General features: G+C 44.7%; 1 protein-coding gene across 10 annotated transcripts in view; it reads left to right on the forward strand.

Annotated features, from left to right (window-relative positions):
* The window catches only part of LOC101968475 (uncharacterized), a 34,103-nt gene extending 12,138 nt beyond the window's left edge, over window positions 1-21,965 (forward strand). For 6 of the 10 annotated variants that reach the window (XM_078016433.1, XM_078016432.1, XM_078016437.1 and 3 more), the window contains 6 exons: window positions 7,432-7,526; window positions 7,762-7,888; window positions 8,104-8,214; window positions 9,048-9,083; window positions 10,300-10,359; window positions 19,575-21,965. In XM_078016433.1, the coding sequence (XP_077872559.1) occupies window positions 7,485-7,526; window positions 7,762-7,888; window positions 8,104-8,214; window positions 9,048-9,083; window positions 10,300-10,359; window positions 19,575-20,899 (1,701 nt within the window). In that variant the 5' untranslated portion in view covers window positions 7,432-7,484 and the 3' untranslated portion in view covers window positions 20,900-21,965. Of the gene's footprint in view, window positions 1-749; window positions 7,061-7,431; window positions 7,527-7,761; window positions 7,889-8,103; window positions 8,215-9,047; window positions 9,084-10,299; window positions 10,360-19,574 lie in introns of those variants that run through there. The other 4 variants (XM_078016429.1, XM_078016430.1, XM_078016431.1 and 1 more) reach the window with 4 other exon arrangements.
* Window positions 21,966-23,655: the final 1,690 nt, after the last annotated feature.

The following is a 23,655-nucleotide window of genomic DNA, read 5'->3' on the forward strand; positions in this document are numbered from 1 at the left end:
GGCTTGTGCCTGCATTCTTGCTGTGGGGACTTTGACGGTTAGTGGTGAGGTTGAGGTTGAAATTGCTTCAATTGTTTTTTAGCCATTTGTATTTCCTTTGTGATTTGCTACTTCATATTGTCTTACAAGTTGAAAACGCACCCCGGGTGTCTTTTAACTACAATAAAGGTTTTTTGTTCTGGTTTTAGTGGTGGCGGGTTTGTTTTTGAGGTAGAAGATTTTAAGTTTGTAATGATCATATATCTTTAAGACTTTGGGGCTTTGTACCATGTTTTAAAGGCCTTTTCCTACTCCAAGATTATTTTTAAAATAATCTCTTTGTTTTTCCCCTGGTACTAGTAAAATGTGAAATATAGTCGTTTTGCGTTTGTTTGTTTTGTGTTTTGTTTTTTAATTTTAGGTGTCAGTCATCTTGGAATCTACCTTCATTTTCCCCCCCCCCCCTTAAGTCAACCATTACTAACATTGTCCACTCTGTTCCATAATGTATCTTTCAATTGATTTGAAAACCACCTTTGTCCTGTACCAAATTCTTCCCTGTGTTTGGGCCATTTCTGGAGTTTCCGGTGACTTTGATGTGCATAGGTTTTGGTTTTGAAGCTGCAAATCTGTTGGTCTCTGCACCCCAATCTTTCTGCTTTGGTATTTTGCTTAAAAAGACCCTTCCCTCAGAAAATAATAAATATTTTTCTTTATTCTTATTCAAGTTCTTTTATGAAGTAGTTGTAAAATTTTAATTCTTACTCATTTGTTAGATTTTCAGTAGATTAGGTGATTTTTTTTTCCTGTTATTTTTAAAATTTCTTTGTCTTTACTTCGTGGTAGTTTGTTGAATATTTTGAAATTTTTTATTTTATTTTTTTCCCAAAATACTTAACCTGTCATCCTAGCACCTTTAGTGAATTGTCTTTCCTCCAGCAGTTTAAGTCTCTTCACCATGCTTACACCCGCTTTGCTCTGTTCCTAAGCTGCCGATTCTCACTGAGGCCCTTGTGGCTGTTTTCACTGTGGCCCTGTGACACGTCTGGCTCCTTCCTCAGTTGGTGAACCCTCTTCGACTACCTCCACCCCCATGAGAAGCATGTCAGCTTGTGAATCCAGTGCAGAGAGTAACATCACTGCAGTTTGTCCAGTCTTTATTTTTGAGACCTGTCATATGTACCTTTCAGATTGTGTTTTATTGTTTGTGAGGTTTTATAGTTTTCTTCATACAGATCCTGCACTTTGGGGGCTTTGGTGGTACTAGGGATTGAAACCAGGGACACCCTATCACTGAACCATATCCCCAGCCCTGTTTATTTTTTAGTTTGAGACAGGATCTCACAGTCTCACTAAGTTGCTGAGGCTCGCTTTGAACTTGCCATCCTCCTGCCTCACCCTTCCAAGACACTAGGATTAGAGACATACCCCATTTTGCCAGGCCTGAATCTACACATTTCTAAAATGTAAGCTTGTTTCTTGTTGATATTTGAGAATTGAATCTGGTTTTTTCCTTTTTTTTTTTTTTTTTTTAAACAAGGTGTTATTGGTATACAGGAAAGCTACCAGTTTGGATTCATCACTCTGATCATATAATCTGGGAAGGTTGCAGGGATTGTGCTTAGCAGTGTTTTACTTTGCACTCACAAGTGACTTAGAAGCTGCCTCATCAGAAGGTGCCTTCACCTTGGAGGGCCAGGGCATGGAGATAAAGAGAACTGTTGCAAGAAGCCCAGGGAGTGAGGAAAGGAGGGTGGTAGCTCTAGGGGAGATCCTGACAGCTTACTCCAGACTAGGAGACTGGTAATGTGTCTGTCCCAGCCTGCAACTGTGAACAGGGTCCTCTGGAAGGACAGGTACATGCTCACTCTGTCACATCAAGACCATCAGGAATTCCAAAAAGAATCACTGATTTCTAGGCTTAGTTTACAAAACAGATGTATATGTGTCTATGATGACACGTGGATGATGTGATGACCTCACATTCTGTGCTCTTCGTGCTATGGCGGTCCTACCTTAGTTCTTGTGCTTGCAATCCTGCCTGGCTATGATCCCAGGGGCCAGCAGATCCCTTCCGGGCAGAGTCTCATTGCAGTATGGCTCCTTCCATTTCTCCTTATGTCATCATTGCTGCTGGGAGGTTTTGTTTTGGGTTATTGCCCATGAACATTTCCAAAAGCAGGATTCCTGAATCTGCAGAATGAACCCTTTTTGTTGCCATTCTCCTTTTGGCAAGTGAGTGTGTAGGAACTTTGCTTAGCTGTGACCCCATGTGGGTGCCAACAGCACTGTGCATGGGTGCTGTTTGTATTTGCCCCATATTTAGGTAGTAACAAAGCACAATTGTAGCCTCCTCAGACTCCATTTCTGATATTCTGTGGCAGTGACTTCCATTTTGTCCCGGCATCTTTACAGGACTTTTTAAGATCCAGCACTTTAATATTTAAAAATATATATACACACCATGTTTCTTTTCTGTCTGAACTCCTATGTTGTTCTCAAATAGCAAGCCTGGAATTGGGCCTGGGGATCCTTGGGGGAAACCATGCAGTGGAACAACCTTTGATTCCCCGCGACTTGGGAGACTGAGGCAGGAGGATCACAAGGTCAAAGTCAGCCTCAACAACTTAATGAGCCCTGTGTCAAAATTTTTAAAAGACTGGGGATGTGGCTCCATGGTAGAATCCTCTGGGTTCAATCCTAAGTATTAAAAAAAAAAAAAGAAAAGAAAAAGAAAAAGTTTTCGGTGACCCCAGTAGTTCCACTTCCCTGCCTCATACTTGAGCTTTAGGTTGAGGCATAGTATTCACCCATCCTGGCGTCCTATCACAGGCATATTACAGGAAACCCAGACTTTTATCTGCCAGTGCAGAAATAAATAAAAATGGAAAATTAGGTAGTGCCAATTTTTAAATTCATTGTATTCAATTTTATGAGAATACAGCCATATGTGATATGCTTTCTTTGTGTTATTCTTTTTTTTTTAACTTGGCAGTATGTGTAGTTCATCCATACCACAGTATATGATACTACCCTCTGATCTAAGGCTCGCTCAGCTAGCCATCTTTTCCCTCCCTCCTGGTCACACACATATTGGCAACCTGGTATGTCTTTCAGTTCTCCTTCTGTTAATCTCTTTGAATCAGATAATATCATCTCGTCCAGCAGCATCTAAGTCACTCCTGTTGTGAGCACTCTCTGCTCACCTAATATCTGTAAGGCCCTGAGGGTGTCATCTCCCAGCTTTGCAAGGGGGAGCTGCAGTGCCACAGACCCAGAGTATGGCAAGCAGGCTGGCCCCAGGTCCTGTGACACACACACACCCTTCTTGGACTTGGGTCATGGTATACAAAATAAGAGCATCATCCACGTGTCATCCCACCCCATATTTTGACTCTCAGGTAGCCCTCACAGTATAAATCATCTGGCAGGTGCCAACCGTGGTGACATTTGCTGCAACACCATTGTTGTATCTGCTGTTGCTTATGTCTATCCCCCTAGGGTACCTGCTCTCTCAGGGCCTGTCTGATTGGCTTAGAGATGTAGGTGGCCTTCCTGAGAAAGAATATGAGAAATTCTGCATCACCATCTCTGCCAGCAGAGGACGTACGCTCCTTACCTGTTGCTGTGCCAAAAGTTTAAAAGTGTAATCTCTTTGCTCCTGTAATTTCATTAATTAATTTCTTTTTTTTTAAAGAGTGAGAGAGAAGGAGAGAGAGAGAAAGAATTTTAATATTTATTTTTTAGTATTTGGCGGACACAACATCTTTGTCTGTATGTGGTGCTGAGGATCGAACCCGGGCCGCACGCATGCCAGGCGAGCGCGCTACCGCTTGAGCCACATCTCCAGCCCTCATTAATTTCTTTAGCAAATGTTCCACCATGGACTACTCTGCTGGGCCTCCCTCTGGTTTGTTGGTACAACAGGAAGGGGTGGTGTGAAAGCTGAGTGGGATGTTGGCCTCCAGGAGGTGAAGAGGCTGCAGCTCCCTGAAGAAGGTTGTAAAATTCAGAATAGCTTCCTGGGAGCTGAACTGGGGACTGGAAGGATTCTGAGCAGAAGACAATCATAGTATTTCCCTGAGAAGGCAGATGGAGTAGCTAGGCAGATATGGTGTTGGGAGCCATAAGACTGATAAGGGGTGGTCACAGGGCAGTGTGGTCAGGTTGAGTGAGGATGGTAGACTAGGAGTTGGTGTGAGAGAATGAAGAGGGGAGGAGGCTGTATAGGTTTATAGACCACGCTGGGATAGAAGGGGGTGGGTGCTGCACTCTGGATCTGTGGCACTGGATCTGTACCCACTTAGTATTGGATGTTAAATGTCTGATACTACGAGATGTCCATGTGAAGATGTTGAATTGGAGGGAATGGTGATAGCCAGCTCAGAGGCACCAGAGGCTGGATCTCCTGGGCTTAACATCATGGCTCGTGGGATAACCATGCTTGGCACCAGATTTACAGGGAAACTGGTATCATCCACCAGCACAGGACGCAAGCAGGAATAGGAACTGGCCTGCCCCAAAGCCTTGTCATTGTCACATAAGCAGCATCTCCTGTGTCAGGCTTTCAGACCTGGAGACCTGCTGGGAGCCCCCAGATGTGGTTCCTCTGGTTGTTCGTCATTGGTCCTTCACCCAGGTGAAGTCAGGGCTGTAGTGTGACTTGGCAAGCTGACTTCTGCCAGGTTTCCAGGGAACCAAATCTGAGCATTTGCTGAAGGCCAAATTCTCATGCATACCTAGTGAACGAGGAAGGGGGTGATCGAAGGATGCATTTGAGAAGGCCCCATTGAGAGAGTGGTACCCAAGAGACCAGTTGTGTCCCTGCTACCAACAGTAAACAAGGACTTGGCCACATAGAGATCAAAGGAGACACTGACCAGGGCTGTTTGGGATGGCAGAAGCTAAGACTGTAAAGACTGCTCCTCTGAAGAGATGAAGGAAATGGAGACCACTTGGGGAGGATCTACTCCCATGGGAGGTAGCTGGATAAGGGTGTGGTCCCTGGGAGGGTAGTTAAATGACAAGAGATGCAGATCTCTCCTGGTGCATGATGTCATGGAAACAACAGGTATGGCGGGAGACAAGGTGTGCGACTCTACTAAAGGACAGGCAGGTGTCAGGAAAGTGAGCCAGAAGGGAGAAAGCAGAGCAATGAGGCAGGTTTATGTTCACACACCATCTTTACCTAATCCAGAGTTGGTTAGTGCATATCCCATCTGGAGATACATAAGTTACTAAATTAACCATGGGTTCCCACTGAACTGAAATTTACTGCTTATCTGTTTTTTGTTTGTTGGTTTATTTGGTACCAGGGATTGAATGAACCCAGGGGTGCTTAACTACAGAGCTACACCCCCACCCCTTTTATGTTTTATTTTGAGACAAGGCCTCACTGAGTTGTTGAGGCTGACTTTGAACTTGTTATCCTCCTGCTTCGGCCTCCAGAGCTTCTGAGATTATAGAATGCACCACCACACCCATGCTTGTAGTCTTTTAAATCCATGCTTCTACCTGTGTTTGGCTCCATCTGTCCCTTATAGGCTACTCTCTGGTTTGATTGCAGCAGCTTCATCACTGGCTGATATCTGGTTCGTTGGGTACCCACTACATACATACTTCCCCACTCCTTTGAATTCCATTCTTGCCTATTTTCCAATAAATGTTCATGTGAATTGTAAGGCAGTTTTATGCAGAGACTCCTTTGGGAATTCTAAGTAGGATTGCATTGCACTTTCATCCACAGAAACATGAGCTTTTGGAGAACTTCAGAATAGGGAGATTGGGAATCAGCCTGTGTCTCCACCTGTTTCCTTGACCTGTGCCTCAGAGGCAGTAGTTGTTAGTTTATTGTGTATCTTCCTGATAATTGTGTATGCAGAGATGTTCTATTGGACATTTTATAAAGAAAACAGGGAATGATCACCCTTGACCTCCTACCCCAGGTGTCTTAAAGAGTCCTATTTGTCATGGTGCCCAGCTAAGCCAGTTGCAGATGCTTAAAAGGATTGACTGGGTTTTTTTTTTTTTGTTGGTTTTGTTTTTTGGTACTGAGGATTGAACTCAGAGACTCAATCTCCACTGAGCTACCTCCCAGCCCTTTCTGTTTTATTTAGAGACAGGGTCTTGCTAAGTTGATGAGGTTGGCCTCAAACATGTAGTCTTCCTACTTTAGCTTCTGAGTGGCTGGGGCCACAAGTGTGGGACACTGTTAATTGTGCTCTTATATCACTTTTTAAAAAATATTTTCAGTTGTAGACGGACATGATATCTTTATTTATTTATTTATTTATTTTGGTGCTGAGAATTGAACCTAGTGCCTCAAATGTACTAGGCAAGTGCTCTACCATTGAGCCAAAATCCAGCCCCTGTACCATGTTTTCAGTGTGTGCTTTGCCTTTGTCACAGGCTAGGCTCTGAGTCACTGTCACAGACCTCCCTCAATGCTCCAGAAGATGACCCATCCTCTTTTGGACCAGCTGTGTCAAAGAGGTCTCTTGTCAGGAGACCTCTCAGTCCTCGCTTTCCCTAGCCTACTGGGTTATGTTGGACACCTCTGTTTATTCTGTCCTCTTGCATCCCCAGCACCTACCCAGCCTCAGTCCTCTTCTCATTGATGATGAAGGCTCCCCTAGTCTCAGACCAGATCCTTGGGGTTACTCTGGACTCAGTTCGCTCCGAACCACCACTGCTCATGTTTCTGCTTCCAACACCCTGGCCAAGCCATAGGGTTGAGAGCCCCCACCTTATTGGAGCACCAGGATCACCAAAGGATGTCTAGGAGTGTCCATGGATCTGTGGGTTGGGGTCTCCACAGGAGTGTGGGCCTTGAGCAAGACCACCTAGTCCCACACTGGTGGCCATCCCCCTCCTTGTTGGGAGGGTGCTTGGGGAGGCAGCCTAGACTAATGCTTGTAAACCCACATAACGCATGTACCTTGGGTGTAGAACATGCAGGAGCCCTGGTGAGCTGGCATCCTCTGGCTCAGCAGCATAGTCCAGAGTCCATATGTGGTCATGGTCCAGAGTCCTCACTGGCTCCCTTGCACAGGTTTGACCATGAGGACTCCCAGGGGCCTAGGTAATGAAGGTTTGGGACCCTGAGCCCTTAGAGGGCATCAGGTACCCTTTATCTGGAGCTCAGAGACCCTTGGCACTTCCTAACTGGGATTTTCTGGGCCCATAGCTAGAGAGCCCTGCTCTGGCTAGGAAGGCCCAGGAACCATGTGTTTGTTCAGGGCTTGGACAGGTTCCTGCACTGTAGGATCAGAGTTCTGGCACGGAAGTGTGTGGAATAGCAGGCCTGTGGTGGGTGCTGCTCCTTGGGTCTCACCTCAGCATGTTCTTCTCTGGCTCTGCATGAGGACCAAGGACCCCTGGAGCTCCCTGCAGGAAGTCAGGATCTGTCAGAGGCAAGGCCTGGCCCCTCACATGTTCCCTCCCCTTCCACAGCCCCACAGGAACCTCCAATTTCTGTCATCCTCAGAGGCCCAAGAAACAAAGTAATGGCAACTGCCAGACTCCTGCCACTGCCAGCAGAACACCAGGTAAATTGTCCCTAAGGCCTGTGTAGTATCCCTGGCCACAGCCCCTATGGTTTCTTCCATGCCCAGGGACCCTGTGGCAGCCTGAGTATCACTGCATCCCCGGAACTTATGGCTTCTTCTTATGAACCCCACTCTTGGCTCATAGGGTCCCACACTCAGCTGCCTAGGCATGTACCCACAACCCCATCCTAGACATCGAGATTTGGTCTTACTCCAAGAATTCCTGTTGTTCCAGGCTAAGGTGACCTTCGAGGATGTAGCTGTGCTGCTCTCTCAGGAGGAATGGGATCGCCTGGGCCCTGCGCAGCGGGGCCTCTACCGAAACGTAATGATGGAGACCTACGGAAACGTGGTCTCACTGGGTAAGTCCACCCACATGCTTAATTGTGTGTTTCTGTGTGAGATCGGTGGGGGCTCAGAGCAAGCTGGTCCTGGAGGCTCACCTACCTCCAGTGTGCTCTGCTGCAGCAGGAGGTCAGTCCTGTCTGTCTTCATGTCCCCAAAGATGGCATAGGTTGGGTGGGAGTGTATTTGGGTAGATGTTGTATAAACAAAAGGCTTCCTTCCCCTCGAGCAGGACTTCCAGGATCCAAGCCCAATGTCATCTCCCAGCTGGAACGAGGGGAAGACCCATGGGTCCTGGATGGACAGGGGGCTGAGAGCCAGGGCTTGGGGAATGGCCACTCAGGTAAGTGAGGGGAGCTAGCCCTTCTTTCATTGAAGGCTGGGCCTAGGGGTATAATGGCCTGTCAGGCCTCACAAGTAGGAATTACTAGACTGGGTAGCAGTCCATGGCAGGAAGTAGGTGTAGTTGTGAATCTAAACCTGGTGGTCTAGAGCTAGGTATAGCAGGGCTAAACCAGGTAGAGACAAAATCAGGCCATGGATGAATTTTTGTCCCTGCTCAGAGAGAAAAACTTGTTAGCCAAGGCTAGTTGTAATACGGCTTTCAGGTTTTGAAGATTGCCTGATTGTTGTAGAAGTCTCTCCATCCTGACACTCATAGTGAAGGACTGAAGCTTGCTGTTAGAGCTCAGGTGCCAGGTGAAAAAGCTCATTCCTACATTCTATGTGTAATAAGGTGGAATAAAAAAAACAACAAAACTGTTATAATTAAAAAAGAGAAAGAAAAGTGTCATTTGAAGTTTATGCAATTTCCAAATTAGAAAAATTAGATAAGAGTTTACAAGAGAAACATAGTAGTATTGCTGGATACAAAATCATTTGTATTTCTATTCATCAGCAACAAACAAAATCATACTTTTTTTTTTTTTTTAAAGAGAGAGTGAGAGAGGAGAAAGAGACAGACTGAGAATTTTTTTTTAATATTTATTTTTTGGTTCTCGGCGGACACAACATCTTTGTTGGTATGTGGTGCTGAGGATCGAACCCGGGCCACACGCATGCCAGGCGAGCGCACTACCTCTTGAGCCACATCCCCAGCCCCAAAATCATACTTTTTATAAATAAAAAATATTTTTTAGTTGTCAATGGACCTTTATTTTATTTATTTATATGCAGTGCTGAGAATCGAACCTAATGCCTCACACAAACTAGGTAAGCACTCTACCACTAAGCCACAACCCCAGCCCCAAAAACATAATTTTTAAAACAAAAATATTTATAATAGTATCAGAAATGTGAAATATCCTGGAAATAATCTAACAAAAGATATGCCAGACCTTTAAGGGGAAAATTGTAAAAGCAAAGATGGAGCCCAGTTTGGTGGCCCAGGCCTGTGATCCCAGCAACTCAGGAGGCTAAGGCAGGAGGATCACAAGTTGGAGGCCATTCTAAACAACTTAGCAAGACACTGTTTCTAAATAAAAAAGGGATTTGGATACATCTTAGAGCACCCCTGGGTTCTATCTCCAGCACTGGAATGAATGAATGAATGAATGAAAGATACAGATGGAGACAGGTCTAGACTTAAAACTGTGCAAGATGACATCTGAGTCTTGTGAAAACCTCAGTCATTATGTCCTGCTAGTATGTGCCCCTCTTGAGATGGGAAGGTTGGCACATAGTTGATCAACTTCAACATTTTAGATGTGACCATTTTCCCCTTGAAAATTTGCTCCCTGCTTTTTTAAAGCTAGTGGACAGGACCCCAGTATTCCACACAATCTTATGAACCTGCAAAATCAAACATCCTCAGGGAGCAATGGGTATGACAGCTTCAGAGGAATTTAATTTACCAGTGACTGTGAACAAGAGGACACAATATTATGTCACAGAAATCTTGCACGAAACTTGTTTTCTTGAGACAGGCTTTCCCTATGTTGTCCAGGCCGGTCTCGAACTCTAGGCTCAAGCAATCCTTCTGCTTTGGCTTCTAAGTAGCTAGAACTACAGGCTTGTGCCACCATGCCCAACAGTGCACAGAACTTCACATTGTTTGGTAACTGCTCCCACAGAAGGCAAGAAAACACAAGTTATTTTGCAGCCACTGCCAAAACAAACTGTTGTCCGTGGAGGTGCCTGTGCTCCTGCCTGATGGAGACCTTTGACCCTTTTTAAGCAGTCTTTGAGTTTAATGGCTGAAAAAAACTTAAGATTGTCCAAGAGCACAGAAGCACCTGGTTACTCTGCCTCTGGCCCAGGCCAGAGAGGAGGATGAGACTGAGTCACTTCTAGAGAGCAATAGGCATAGAAGCAGAAGCTACGTGCCCCTGCTGGTTTTCACTTACTGTTTTAACAGAACAGCAGTGGGAATATTTTTCATTTTTGAAGAATGTTTTGTTGTTAGCTCATCTCCCTGTTCCTTTTACAGACAACCTCAAATGTGATCGCACTGCAGTCTGTGTGCAGGACAGCTTATCTTGTCCGTGGGGTAAGTGCATGTGTGATCTTTTTAATACAGAACAATTCCTGAGGTATTAATGTTTGTGTGTTACCAGAATATGACAGGATTCCCCAGGGTGCTGTGGAGTTTGTTAAGACAACTCACACAAGGAAGGGTTTCTCCTAATCAAGCATTATTTGTTTCAGTAGAATCTCTTTTTTCCCCTTTATGTATTTTGTCACACTGAAAACATAGTTTCCTGCTCTATACTTAAAACCACAACTAGAGCCACCATTCTGAAAGGGAGTATGGTTGGCTCTGTGCAAGATACAGGGCAGGGGCCCTATCACCAGCCTTCACACCGTGACTCTACCCCACAGAAGTCACATGATACTTTTAAGCCATGGCTGATTGAGACTCCCCTCCAGTTATTGTATCATGAAAGTCATCTCATTTACCTTGTTACTCTGGCATCAGAGTCCACCAGAGGTGCTCTGGCAACAGAAGCCACCCATTCAGGAAAACAAATAATAGAGCAGTGGTACTTTTTTTTTTTTTTTTTTTGGTAAAATTTTTATTAGTTATTGACAGACCTTTTATTCATTTATTTGTTTATATGTGGTGCTGAGAATCGAACCCAGTGCCTCATACATGCTAGGCAAGCACCAGTACCACTGAGTCACATCCCCAGCCTCCCCCACCCCCAGCAGTAATACTTTAATGCAAATAACTGATTCTTTCTTTGGCCTACAGACTTGTATTTTATAAAGATGGGCCTTGGGGGTGGAGGGGATAAAACTAGTCTTATCAGTTTAAAGAACATATAGCATAACTTTTTTTTGTTTTAAAATATATTTTTTTTAGTTGTAGATGGACACAATATCTTTATTTTTTTTTTATTTTTTATTTTTTTATGTGGTGCTGAGTATCGAACCCAGGACCTCACGCTGCGAGGCAAGCACTCTACCAGTGAGCTACAACCCCAGCCCTAGCTTAACTTTTTATTTTTTTTTTTTAGTTGTAGTTGAACACAATACCTTTATTTTATTTATTTTTATGTGGTGCTAAGGCTCAAACCCAGGATTTCACACGTGCTAGGTGAGTGCTGTACTGCTGAGCCACGACCCCAGCCCCCCCAGCATACCTTATTAAAAAATAAAATTCGTTAAAAATCTTATTTACCCAACAGCTTAGGAGGCTAAAGCAGGAAGATCACAAGTTCAAAGCCAGCCTCAGTAACTTAGCAAGGCCCTGTCTCAAAATAAAAAGGGCTGGGGATTTTGCTGAGTGGGATTTTGCTGGGTTCAATTGCTGGCACACACACAAAAAAAAATCTTAAATAGATGACTGTAAATTTAGATTTTTTTTTTTAAATGAAGATCCTATTAAATCCTCAGTTTTAGTTTATAAATGCGGTATACACTTAAACAAATTGCTCTGAAGGAAACTTAAAAAAGATATAGAAATACTCAATAAGAAAAGTGGAAACAACACTTGAACAAGTTCCTGTTTGTTTTTAGAATAAGGAAAAATGTTTTATTGCTTTGCTAGCAAAGGAGAAACACAGGGACTCCTGTCCCAGAGGCTATGATTCTTTTTTTTTTTTTTTTGGTACGGGGATTGAATCCAGGGGTGCTTAACTACTGAGCCACATTCTCAACCCTTTTTTTTTTTTTTAATATTTATTTTTTAGTCTCGGCAGACACAACATCTTTGTTGGTATGTGGTGCTGAGGAGCGCGCTACCACTTGAGCCACATCCCCAGCCCTCTCAACCCTTTTTAACTTTTTTTTAGTACAGAGGATTGAACTCAGGGCACTGAACCACTAACCCACATCCTCAGCCCTATTTTGTATTTTATTTAGAGACAGGGTCTCATTGAGTTGCTTAGTGCCTCACCTTTGTTGAAGCTGGCTGTGCCACCAAGCCCAGCTAACTTTTTTTTGAGACAGGGTCTCAGTAAGTTGCTTAGGGCCTTGCTAGGTTGCTGAGGCTGGCCTTGAACTTAAGATCCTCCTGCCTCAAGTCTCCTGGGCTGCTGGGATTATAGATGTGCACCACTGCCCCCACTAGTTTGGCACTATCTAATGGAATTGAAATATGAATCCTTATGTTCCCCACACCCAACCCTGATACATAATAAGTACTAAGAAACAAACAAGAATCTTTGTAGAAGCATGCTTCATGATGGAAGACTGAAAATCACTCAGGTGTCCATCAAAAAATAGAATAGAAAAATTAGACATTTAAATATAATGAAATATACCACAGTGAAAATGATTAAATAACTGAATAAAAGTGAAAGCACAACATCAAAATTTGTGATATTCTGCTAATACAGTACTTAGCTCTTTTATGATCTATGTTAGAAGAGTTAAAAGTTGCTAAGTCTAAAACGGAACAATTAAGTTATTTTTGAGGCAGCTGCTTGTTCAGGCTGGACTTGAACTCAGAATTCTTCAGCCTTTGCCTCCTCAGTAGCTGGGATGACAGATGTGATGTTTTTTCTTTTGGGACAGGCTTTTGCCATGTTAGACTAGGCTAGTCTCAATCACCTAGGTTTGAGTGATCCTGCCACCTTAGCTCTTGAATAGCTGGAACTACAAGGGCATGCCATTGGGCCCAGCTCATAATGGAATCATTTGAATAATAAAATAAATAACAGGTTAGCCAGGCACAGAGGCACAAAACCTATAATCCCAGCAATTTGAGAAGCTGAGGTGGACACAACATCTTTGTTGGTATGTGGTGCTGAGGATCGAACCCAGGCCGCACGCATGCCAGGCGAGCGCGCTACCGCTTGAGCCACATCCCCAGCCCCCCCAAAATTAATTTTTTGATTCATAACTTTGCACCATAAGAATCAACCCAGAATGGTCATAGAGCTAAATATAAAATCTAAAACTCTGAAATTTTAAGAAACCATAGAATAAAATTATTTTAACTTTTGGTTAGGCAAAGATTTAATAAGAAAGACACCAAAAGCATAATCTATTTTAAAAATTGATATTATTGAGTTTTTCCAAACTAAGATTTTTTTTGAGGCTAGGGCAGGAAGATCACATTCAAGGCTGGCCTCAGCAACTTGGTGAAGGCCTAAGCAACTTAGCAAGACTCTATCTCAAAATAAATAATTTAAAAAGTCTGGGGATGTGGCTCAGTGGTAAAGTGCCCCTATTATCAAAAAAAAAAAAAAAAAAAAACCACTGTTATTAGAATGTCTTCACTTTTAAAAACACTGTTAATTCTATGAAAAGACATTCCAGAAGATAATATTATAAAAGCAAGATATTAATATTGGGATAGCAGTTGCCTTTGAGAGTCAGGAAATAGGGTTCATGGTACAGAGGGACACAGAGAGATGTTCAAAGAAGTGCCAACATTCTCTTTCTAAAGTAGGTTGTGGGTCTGTGGGGGTGTTGTGTTCATTCTGTTATTGACCTGTTGTTGTTGTTGTTGTTGTTGTTGTTGTTGAAATGGGTCTGGTTTCAAACTCATGAGCCCAAGTGATCCTTTCACTTCATCCTCCTGAGTCACCAAGATAATGGGCAGGTGCCACCACACCCAGCCTGTCATTATTCTTTGTATTTTTTTAAAAACTGCTTTATAGGCCAGGGATATAGTTCAGAGGTAGAGCACTTATCTAGTGAGGTCCTACATTTGAAAAAAATATATTAAGATTTAATTCATTTGCCATACAATTCACCCGAAGTATATAATTAAATGGCTTCTGGTTATGTTCCAAAATTATCACAATCTAGTTTGGAAAACTTTATCACCCCCAGGAGAAGCCTTAGACCCTGTGCCTGTTCCTCTTACTCTTCTTGTCTGCATTTACCTGTTCCAGACATTTCACATAAGTAAAACAATGTGTTTTTCGTGTCTGTCTTTTATTTGGCAACCTGTTTTCAGGGTTCTTTTGTGTAGTGTCTCTGATGCTTCATTGTGTGGCTCCACATTTTATCTATCTATCCATCAGTTGATGAATACTGGATCTTTTCCAAACGCCTTATATATTTTACATGTATTGTGAAAGCTGTTTTATGTGTCTATTTGCTTAAAAGTGAAAATGCCATTAAATGGTACTAGCAAAACGTCCTGGGCTTACAGAGAAGATGTCTCTCAGGTTTGGGGGAAGAAGACAGGGAGAGCAGCATGGAGATAGGGTATTTGCAGGATGTCTTGAGGGCCTGTGCATTCTCAAGTGGAACAGGGGGACATGGCAGTTGGGACAGCCAGATAGGCAAAAAGCACAAACCATGTGAGTTGAAGGGTACCAGGGTAGATGTGCCGGCCCAGACCCAGAGGTGGAGGCAGGTGGTGGAAAGGGAGATCGAAGGTAGACCAGGAGTGGAAACTGGAAAAACAAATGTGAGTTGGTTGTGCCACAACTCTGCCCTAGTCACAGAGGCAGTCTCCACAGATTCTGTACCAGGCCCTAGAAGGAGTATTTTTTTTTTTTTTAGTTGTAGATGGACAAAATACCTTTATTTCATTTATTTTTATGTACTGCTGAGGATCAAACCCAGTGCCTTACACATGCTAGACAAGCACTCTACTACTGAGTCACAACCCCAGCCCTAGAAGGAGTACTTTTTAATCTTAAAAGCCATTGCTATGTAGTTTTCATATCATGTTTTACCTTTCAAGTTCCAGGAGGACATGAAAGTGTACCAGCCTAGAGGTGCATTAGAGGCAGAAAGGTAGCACGAGTCCAAATGCCTGCTCCAGCCTCAGCTAAGTTCCACCTCTAAATAGGATACTTCCAGGAATGTGACCACATTGACAGCAACAGGCAATACAGCATTTGAGGTAGTGCGGGCTAAGGATCCTTCTCAAGGGAGGTACTGCTGGGTTATCACAGCGTCTGGGGGACTTTTCTTTTAGCTATGGATTCCATGAGCTTGTCCCTGGGCTTGCTACCTGGTGGCTTCTGCTGTCGGTCTTTAACACCTGCCATCTAGAAGCCTTTATTCCAGCCATAGTCAGCCTGTAAGGATTAAATTCAGTTCTCATGAGAATTCCTCGTTGTGATTCTGGTACACCATTAGACCATTTACCTTGAATGTAATTGTTGATACCCCTGGGTTAAAATCTGCCGTTTGGACTGTTTTCTGAAGGTTCCATCTACTCTTTGATTTTCATCCTACTTTTCTGCCTGCTTTTATATTTTGAAGAATTTTATGATTATTGAAAACTTTATATTTGCTATTTGCTTATCATTTAACCTCTTTTAAAAAAAATAATGCTTAGTGGCTGCTCTGCAGTTTACAATAGAGTGGGTCCTCGGCTTCCATGGGTTCTGCAACCACAGATTTAACCAACTGCATACTGAAAATATTTGAGAAAAAAAAAATAGCTTCTCTGTTGTACATGTACTTTGATGCTTGTTGTTAAATCCCTAGGCAACACAGTGTAAGAACGGTTTATATAGCACATTGTAGAAGGTATTATAAGCCATCCAGGGATGATTTAAAGTGTACAGGAGGGTGTACATAGACTACATGCAAATCCTAATTTTATAGAAGGGACTTAAACATTTCTGATGTTGGTGTGGGGGCAATACGCAGATGCCAAGGGACAAAAATATCTCCAACCATTGTCTAACCTCAAACAATGTTTACCACTTCACATATAATGTAAGAATCTTGCAACAGTGTACTTCTGCCTGATTAGTCCATGTGGGCCATTTTACAAACAGGGTAGCTTAAACATCAGCAATTCCTTACAGTTCAGAGGCTGAGAAGTCCAGGATTAAAGTGCCAGCCAGTTCAACCACCTTCTTGCAGTGTGCAGAAAGCACAAGCTCTGGTGTCATAAAAGCGCCAATCTCCTAGCAAGAGCCCCCCCATCCTCCTGCCTGGATCCAGCAGGGGATCACCTCTCAGTATTATCACATGGGTTAGGACATCAGCATCTAGATTTGGGGAACACAAATAGACCATAAGAGCTTCTATATTCCTTCCTTCTAATAGAAATCTGTGACATTAGCATGTTTTTCTCTTGAGTGTTTCTGAGTCTTTAAGAATGAGGTAGAAAAAAAATTTAAAAAAAAAAAAAGAATGAGGTAGAACTGTTTTCGGTCTTTTATATTTGCCTGAATTTAAAATGGTTATCATTTTAACTATTCCCAGAGCTCTTCATTTCTTTTTTGTAAGTCCAAGCTTTTATAGGGCATATATCATCATCTTTTTTTTTTTTTAAGAGAGAGAGAGAAAGAGAATTTTTTTAATATTTATTTTTCAGTTTTTGGTGGACACAACATCTTTATTTTATTTTTATGTGATGCTGAGGATCAAACCCAGCGCCGCGCACATGCCAGGTGAGCGCGTTACCACTTGAGCCACATCCCCAGCCCAGGGCATATATCTTCTACCTGAATAACTTTTTTATGATATTGGGGATTGAACCCTTAGCCACTGAAGAACATCCACAGCCCTTTTTATTTTTTTAATTTTGAGACAGGTCTCATTAAGTTGCTAAGGCTGGCTTTGAACTTGTAGTCCTGCTGCCTGGGGCTCCCAAGCTATTAGGATTACAGGCCTGTGCCACCGCTCCCAGCCCAAACCCTTTTATTTTTTATTTTTCAACAGGGTCCCGCCAAGTTACCCAGGCTGGCCTTGAACTCGCAGTCTTCCTACCTCAACCACTGCAGTAGCTGTGATTGCAGATGTGTGCCACCACACTTAGCTCTTTCTTAGTTTTTAATTCCTTGCTAAAATTCTCCATCTGGTCATGCATGTTCATCCAATGTATGGTTATCTCTTAGTCGGTTTTTTAGATTGATTTAAATTTTTGTTGTTTTTTGTGTTCTTTTTCTTTCTGAGTGTCTCATAAATTTTTACTGAATGCCAACATAAGTGTGAAAATATGACCTTTCCTTCTGGGCAGCCAGTGTGTAAGCTGGATCAGTCCAGTCAGTACAAGGGCTAGGTTTGAATTTTATATATATATATATTTTTTTTTTTTTTTTTTTTTAACGTGGTGCTGAGGATTGAACCCAGTGCCTCATGCATGCTTGGCGAACGCTCTACCTCCGAGCCACAACCCCAGCCCCCCCACTAGGTTTGACTTTTGTTGTCATGATTACTTTGTGTGCATCACCAGAGTCAAACTCCTCTAGCATGGGTACTGGAGGGCCTTCATGTTGATAGGGCAGCTATGCTCCAGGCAAGTATGGCAGAGCAGGTTGGTTGGGCCTGGAGTGACACCCCCAGCTCAGGCCACCACCATTGGAAACCCCTCATCCATGGAGGCGGTCCTTGAGGATTTGGTGCATTCTGCTCTGCCACCATGCTTGTAGAAGAAACACTAGTATTTGGTATGTCTCAGTCTCTAAGGTAACCATTTCTTGGATGACTAAAAACATTACCAATCAAACCAAGCACATTCTATTTATTGTCACCTTTGCTCAAATCTTTTTCCAAATACTTCCATCATAAAACACTTCATGGATGTTCCTGCCAGTCACAGAAGATCCTTGGCATTGTGGACATTTCTCTTAGGTTCTTACTTTCCAAATCTCTTTGTTGAGATTTCAAGAGGCCCATTATTCAATATGTCTTCCCAAAGCATGTTTAGAGCCAATTAAAGAGTAAAGCTTCTGTGGGCAGGGGTTGTGGTTCAGCGGTAGGACGCTCACCTAGCACATGCAAGGCCCTGGGTTCGATCCTCAGCACCACATAAAAATAAATAAAATAAAGGTATTGTATCCAACTACAACTAAAAAATAAATATATATTTAAAAAAAAAAAAGAGTAAAGCTTCTAGCCAAGCACAGTGTCATATACCTATTATCCCAGTGACTCAGGAGGCTGAAGCAGGAGGTTGGCAAGTTCAAGGGCAGCCTGGGCAACTTAGCCAGACCCTATCTCATAAAATAAAAAGGGCTGGGGATGTAGTTCAGTGGTGAAACACCCTGGGAACATGTCACTTATTGCTAGTCAGATACACTTCCCCATATGGGACTCCAGATGAGAGCTATTGGGGCCTGTGGCTTCAGGTCTCTGGATGTGGGGGACAGCTGTTCCCAAGGAGTGGCTGAGCTGAGAATGCTCATTCTCACCCAGAGTAACCTCTGGAGAGGATTGGAAAAGAAGTGTGTGCCCACATCTCTGGTGCTATCCTTGCCTGTGATCTCAGCATCTGTGGGTCAGCTACAAATTTAGTACCCTATCCCAGATCCTGGTGTGTCTTCCAGCAGATTGAGAATTGCCTTCTCAGGTCTTCCTCCACTGTGGAGCTGCTTATACTAGAACTTCCCTTAGGGCAGTCCCCAACAGAGGATTGGGGGGACAGGGAGAAGCACTGAAGGTGGGCTAAAATCCCAAGCCCTCCAGGAGGCCTCACTGTGTCCTGGAGCCTCAGATGCTGCAGGCCTGGTCATCATTCTGCATTGTAGTGGAGCCTGTGGCCCTTTGGCCCAAGGAAGCCTGAAGGACTCAGCATGCCACTGCCTTGGGGAGCCATCCTCTTGCTCCCCCACTCTCTTGTGGGGCTGGGCCACTCATCACTCCTCAATGCAGGGACCTCTACACAGCCTGGGCTTCTAGCAAGTAGCCACCACCACATGAAGTCATAATGTGAGTGGCCCAAGTTACTGGAACATGGTTGTCTCAGCACCCCCTACCCCCTCACACACAGTGGCCCACAGCACCTGTGGATACCCAGAGCATCTCTACCCCAGCCTCTCCTGCCTCCACCCTGCCATCCCTGCAGGCCTTGTCCACAGCTAAATTGGGCTGCAGATTCCCACCACCTCCCTTTGTGTCTCTAGGCTCACCTGCCTGAGTATTCTTCACACTGTTATCTTCTACACAGAGTTCTCAGCACCAACCCCACACACACAAATCCACTGGCCCCAGGATTGCATTCCCCAGCCTGCTCACAGGCATGCAAGCCTCTCCACCCACCCCAGGCCAGACTTCGCTGCTCACTGGCTAGTCTCTGTGCACACAGGGCTCCTTCAGGCTGGGAGAGTCCTGCAATCAGCTCCATGTGGCCTCCTGAGGCTCCGTTCACCTGAGGGCTCCAGGGAGGGCAGGGCCTAGGGAAGCACTAGGCCACTCCCCACTGTAGTGTTCTTGGGCACTCTGCAGGGGTACCTCCTCACTGGCACTCCACTGTCAGTCATTACAGGGTCTTGTGGAAATTTAATCTTCGAATTTCTCCAGCAGGGAGTGACCTTCAGAAAGCCAGCTTCAGGGTTGTACTGTGCAGTTTTGAGAAGTGTTGACATTGTCATTTTGGATTTGTTGTTTCAGAATGCAAAACCAAGGAAGAGAACCAAAATACAGATTGGCCCTTAAAGCCGTTAATTTCAGATGAGGTAACAGTGCATCTGGGGAAAGCATCTTCAGGGAGCATCGTTCAAAAACATTATAACCCAGAGCAGAGCTTCTGCCTGCATCCAAGCCCTGTCGTCCCTGGCGAGGCTCGGGTCTCAAATAGAAGCAGGCCACTGACTCCACACCCAGAAGCTCCCAGTGGAGAGAGGCCCTACATGTGCATCGAGTGTGGGAAGTGCTTTGGGCGGAGCTCCCATCTTCTTCAACACCAGCGAATCCACACAGGTGAGAAGCCATATGTGTGCAGTGTGTGTGGGAAGGCCTTCAGCCAAAGCTCAGTCCTCAGTAAACACAGGAGAATCCACACTGGCGAGAAACCCTATGAATGTAACGAGTGTGGAAAAGCCTTCCGAGTGAGCTCGGACCTTGCTCAGCACCACAAGATTCACACAGGAGAGAAACCTCACGAGTGTGCCGAGTGTCGGAAGGCCTTCACCCAGCTCTCGCACCTCATCCAGCACCAGCGGATCCACACAGGGGAGAGGCCCTATGTGTGCCCACTATGTGGGAAGGCCTTCAACCACAGCACTGTGCTGCGGAGCCACCAGAGGGTACACACTGGGGAGAAGCCTCACCGGTGCAGCGAGTGCGGGAAGACCTTCAGCGTAAAGAGGACGCTGCTGCAGCACCAGCGGGTGCACACTGGGGAGAAGCCCTACACGTGCAGTGAGTGCGGGAAGGCCTTCAGTGACCGCTCAGTCCTCATCCAGCACCACAATGTGCACACAGGAGAGAAGCCCTACGAGTGTGGCGAGTGTGGCAAGGCCTTCAGCCACCGCTCCACCCTCATGAACCATGAGCGGATCCACTCAGAGGAAAAGCCCTATGCTTGCTACGAGTGTGGCAAGGCCTTCGTGCAGCACTCCCACCTGATCCAGCACCAGAGGGTCCATACCGGGGAGAAGCCCTATGTGTGTGGAGAGTGTGGGCATGCCTTTAGTGCACGTCGCTCTCTGATCCAGCATGAGAGGATCCACACGGGAGAGAAGCCCTTCCAGTGCACAGAGTGTAGCAAGGCCTTCAGCCTTAAGGCCACCCTGATCGTGCACCTGCGGACCCACACTGGCGAGAAGCCCTACGAGTGCAGCAGCTGCGGCAAGGCCTTCAGCCAGTACTCGGTGCTCATCCAGCACCAGCGAATCCATACAGGGGAGAAGCCCTATGAGTGTGGGGAGTGCGGACGTGCCTTCAACCAACACGGCCACCTTATCCAGCACCAGAAGGTGCACGGGAAGCTGTGAGCCTGGAGCCTGGTGGCTGCAGGAGGCAGCCTCACTACCCTCCCTCGGGGTTCAGTGCCACAAAATAATTGCAGGGAGAAGCACTGGGCATGTTCTTCCTGTGGAAAAGCTGCAGAACTTATGTTTTGTTTTCCTCAACATCCTGAAGATGTATTGAAGAATGACCGTGCAATCATAATGAAGTTTGGTTGTAAAGATAGCCATAATTCCTTGTTTCTTCAACATTAGATAATTCATTTGAAAGGAATAACAAAAGGAAGTTAAAGTAAAAGGACTTGTCCTAAAATACTCCCTTATGTTCCCAGTGAGGTTCTTTCTCTTCTGAAGATGCATGCCTTTCCTAAACAGTTAGCCATTTAGCTGTGAAACTTAGAACACTGGACTGTTTTCAGTATTCTCTTGAAACACAGAAGTGCTGTGTGGATAAATTGATATACAACATCAAGGATCACATGACATCGCTGAAAATTGTAACTGTGCAAATACCTGTTTGTATGAAAAAAAAAAGAAGTCTAAAGATGTGTTCATTAGAAATTATGTAAATTAAAAAAAAAAAACTTTTATCTGGTGCTTTAACTTATCTAAGACCAGAAGGAATGTCCTGCCACTTGAGTAAAAATGCAACTAAAACATGGCTGTTTTCCTTAATACCTGTAGACTCTGCATGCCAGAGATTCTGGATCTCTGGGGCCAGTTAGGTCCCAAGCAAGAAAATATTGCTGAAAAGATGATTCCTTGTTGCGCGTTGTTTTGTTTTGTTGGTACCAGGATTGAACCCAGGGGCACTGGACCCCTGAGCTGCATCCCCATCCCATTTAATTTTTTATTGTGAATAGTCTTGCTGAGCTGCTTGGGGCCTCAGCCTCCTGTGGTACACCACCACACCCACAATGCATATATTTTTTTTAAATTCTCACTCTTTTTTACTAGCTCTAATAGTCCATTCTTGTACTCCAGTTGTTTGGGGTTTGTTGTTGTTGTTGTTTAACTCCTGGCTTAAGACAGTCATTCATTGCCTGTGATAAATTTGGTTTATTCATAATTAAAAATTTGAATTTGTTCAGAATTATTTTCTCAGTTTTTAAGGGTATGGTTCTTACATCTGAGTTTATATCAGACCCATTTCTAGTAGTATCTACCTGCAAATAAAACAAAGGTACGAGATTTAAGCCGCGTCAAACCTGAATGTGTCAGTGCCTGGTGGAGAAGAGAGAAGCACTGGGGTGTTGGTTCTCATTCCATGTGACAAGAGCTCAGTAAGAATGGCCCGTCCCTGAGGCCTTGGCTTGAGCAGGGAGCTGCGGTACAGCTGAGCCACTGCTTGAGGAGGAGCTGATCACAGAAGGGCTGCAGAGAAGGGCAACACTAAGTGTCTCAGTGAGGAGAGCCAAGGTCTATGCCTTACTGCAGAAAGGAAAGGAGGCCACTGTGGTGTCACTTCAGTGAGGCTGAAAATCCAGAGTTGGGAGCACTGAGATGAATTCTCCAGAGGGCTCAGGTCACTGAAGGGACCCAACAGAGTGGAGGCCACTGGGCACTGCTTCCTAGAAGAGGTGAGATCACTGATGTTTTTCGGAAGAGATGACAGAGAAGCTGGATGAGTTGAGGTAAGTGCAGTCAAACTTTACAAAGCTGCTCTCACAAAGGGACACTTCAGAGAGTCTACTCTGAAAAGGAGCTGAGGCCACTAAGGGTGTAAGACCTTAGTGGAGGGAGGAGGGAGGCTGCCAGCCCTCACTAGGGGAGTCTGCAGCTGGGGTCTCTGTGGCTGCTGGTTGGAGCCCACCACTACTCAAGCCACATTGCTGATCTTACAGAAAAGCAGAGCACAGTCATGTACCAATCAGGATGAGAATAGGAGCTCGATTGAATTCAGTACAAAGATTTGTGTAGAAAGACTATATGAAAAAAAGTAAAAGAAACAAAGACTGTATCCCAGGACAACTGAAGTTACACAATACAGAGTGCTGGATAGCGCAATCCTCCAATAGCCTAGGTTTCCAGGGAGACCTTTTGAAAACGCATAGTTGCCTTTCCTGCATTCTTAGATGAAGCATGCTCAGCATCCATCTCCTATTCTTGTTGGCAGGACACCTTTGATGCACCCAGATGCAGGTTCAGGTGTCCGTGGAGCTGGGAAGTGGGCATCAGTGCCCCTCGTGGAGGGGATTCCAGCTCTGTTCTTGCCATTCACCTCCTCATGGCCACCTGGAACACATGGGCAGCTACCTTTGGGGAACATGAGGTCAGAGGCCACAATGAGCTTGGGCTCCCTTCAAGTAGTGGTGAACCAACCACATCAATGTCAAGGAGGAAGTACAAAGTTATAAGATTGAGTAAAGCTGTCAGACAGGGTTATCCATAGTATGATAGGTGTGTAGGGTTTTGTTTTTGTACCAGGGATTGAACCCAGGGGTGCTTAACCACTGAGCCACATCCCCAGCCCTTTTTATGTTTTCTGTTGAGACAGGGTCTCACTACGCTGCGTAGAGTCTTGCTAAATTGCTGAGGCTGGCTTGAATTTGGGATCCTCCTGCCTTGGCCTCAGGGTTTCCTGGGATTTCAGGCATGACCACTGCAACCACTGCAACCAGCAGTATGAAGATTATTAAGAGATAAAAGACAACATTAGGTTTGTAGTGATATAAGAAAACAGGCTGAAGTATATTGATCAGAAAATGGGTGCCGGGCTGGGGATGTGGCTTGAGCGGTAGCCTGGCATGCGTGCGGCCCGGGTTCGATCCTCAGCACCACAT

This window comes from Ictidomys tridecemlineatus, chromosome 7 (genome assembly GCF_052094955.1).
Source record: "Ictidomys tridecemlineatus isolate mIctTri1 chromosome 7, mIctTri1.hap1, whole genome shotgun sequence".
In the NCBI taxonomy this organism is placed as follows: domain Eukaryota; kingdom Metazoa; phylum Chordata; class Mammalia; order Rodentia; family Sciuridae; genus Ictidomys; species Ictidomys tridecemlineatus.